The sequence below is a fragment of the Penaeus monodon genome, chromosome 31 (genome assembly GCF_015228065.2).
Source record: "Penaeus monodon isolate SGIC_2016 chromosome 31, NSTDA_Pmon_1, whole genome shotgun sequence".
NCBI classification, from domain to species: Eukaryota; Metazoa; Arthropoda; class Malacostraca; order Decapoda; family Penaeidae; genus Penaeus; species Penaeus monodon.
The window spans coordinates 28,279,731-28,281,338 of NC_051416.1; the positions used below are offsets into that span (position 1 = coordinate 28,279,731).

General features: G+C 35.8%; 1 protein-coding gene across 1 annotated transcript in view; it reads right to left on the reverse strand.

Moving 5' to 3' along the window:
* LOC119593147 (COP9 signalosome complex subunit 5-like) overlaps positions 1-1,586 on the reverse strand; it is a gene marked incomplete at its 5' end in the record, with an annotated part of 4,712 nt that extends 3,126 nt beyond the window's left edge. The window contains 4 exon segments of the mRNA XM_037942112.1: positions 197-391; positions 657-806; positions 1,088-1,172; positions 1,403-1,586. Coding sequence (XP_037798040.1) covers positions 197-391; positions 657-806; positions 1,088-1,172; positions 1,403-1,575 — 603 coding nt within the window.
* Between the last annotated feature and the right edge of the window lie 22 nt (positions 1,587-1,608).

Below are 1,608 nucleotides of genomic sequence, written 5' to 3' on the forward strand. Positions count from 1 at the left end.
GCTGCCCTTAATACCACTTTTATTTTTTATGAAAGAGACTTACAATTCAGAATGGAACAGAATACAAATAACCTGCCAGTTTCTTCTTTCCTGAGACTGAATGCAATATAGTCACAATAATACATATTTCAGTGATAATTTATACTACACAATAAGCTTATCATATCATTAAAACACAACAGTAAAACCAGCTTACCTTTGGGTAGGTCCTAAAAGCCCCAATGTTCACTTTGCCCGAGCTAATTGTACGGATTGGGTCGATCACAATAGCGACAAAAGGCTCCTGATAGTTTTGGTTCAACATCTGTGTAGACACATCAATTCCAGACAGCCAGCAACCATATCCTGGATGGCTGTGGTACCAACCAATTACATTTTCCTGGCGACCAACCTAAGGCAAGAAAAATTTACTAAATTAATCACAATATAAGTTCCAAACTTTTCAGCAAATAATAGTTCCTATTACATTCTGTCAGTAGGAAAGAGAGAAGACAAAAGGGAAAACCTGAATTCAACTATCTCCAGATTCTATAAGAAAAATTCTCTCTTCTGAGGAAAGTATCAAAAGAAAAACAATTTTCTCTTTCCTGTAAAATCTCAATTAAATCTCTGTACAAAGAAAAAAACTAAGTAGGTATTACCACATATCAACCTACCTGTTTAGCTGCTTCAACATACGCTGTCATATATTCATAAGCCTGAGCCTGAGCATTAACTCTTGTCTCCGTTCCCTCGACTGGAAGTGCGAAGGAATCCATAACGATCATCATTGATCCGTCAACTTTTCCCAGCATTAGACCCATCACCTGTTGTTATGAATAAAAATTATTTAATGTAAACCTATGGCAAAACTAGAAAATAATATTTTACAGCTGATAATAACATGCTTTCATCATGCCTTTGGACATACTATAATTAAGTATATATATAAACTGGACTTTTACAATTTACAGTCATAAGTCTTTGCAGTTAAAGATTCTTCTTATATTGTATGTAATTTCTTATCAAATTTGCATATTCACACAATTCTCAAGTATCCTCACTCACTGTCTCTCCAAATACAATCATATCACCATGTAACACAGACCTCAAGTGTGCCTCCAGACCGGGCATGCATCACCATCTTCAGGAGTGCTAAGGCTGAGATCTTGATCTGTTTGAAGAAGTGTGGGCTGAAGAAAAAGTACAAATTAAGTATTTATTGCTTGAAAAGTCTGCATATTTTATATAAACCTTTGTTCAAGTACATTTTTTTCACTTCAAATATCACCTCTAAATGTTAAAGTAACACATAAATAACACTCACATAAGCAAAAGGAAATCTTTACTATAAATTTCAGGTATAATTACATCATCAACATCATTCCCCTTATCAAAGGTACTCTACAGACTCTTTACATACTCTTTTTCCCATGGTTTGGCCTGAAGGATATCTTGCTGCTGTTTGCGATCATACTGATATATTTCATCTGCAGCATTGTAGTACTCCATGTTATTGGCCATCTCCCACATGCGCTGAGCAATCTGGGATTGGTTCATTTTGCTACTTCCTTCACCAGTGCTGGAGGAGGCCATGATGACACGTTCTGAAAGTGCACTGTTATAGGT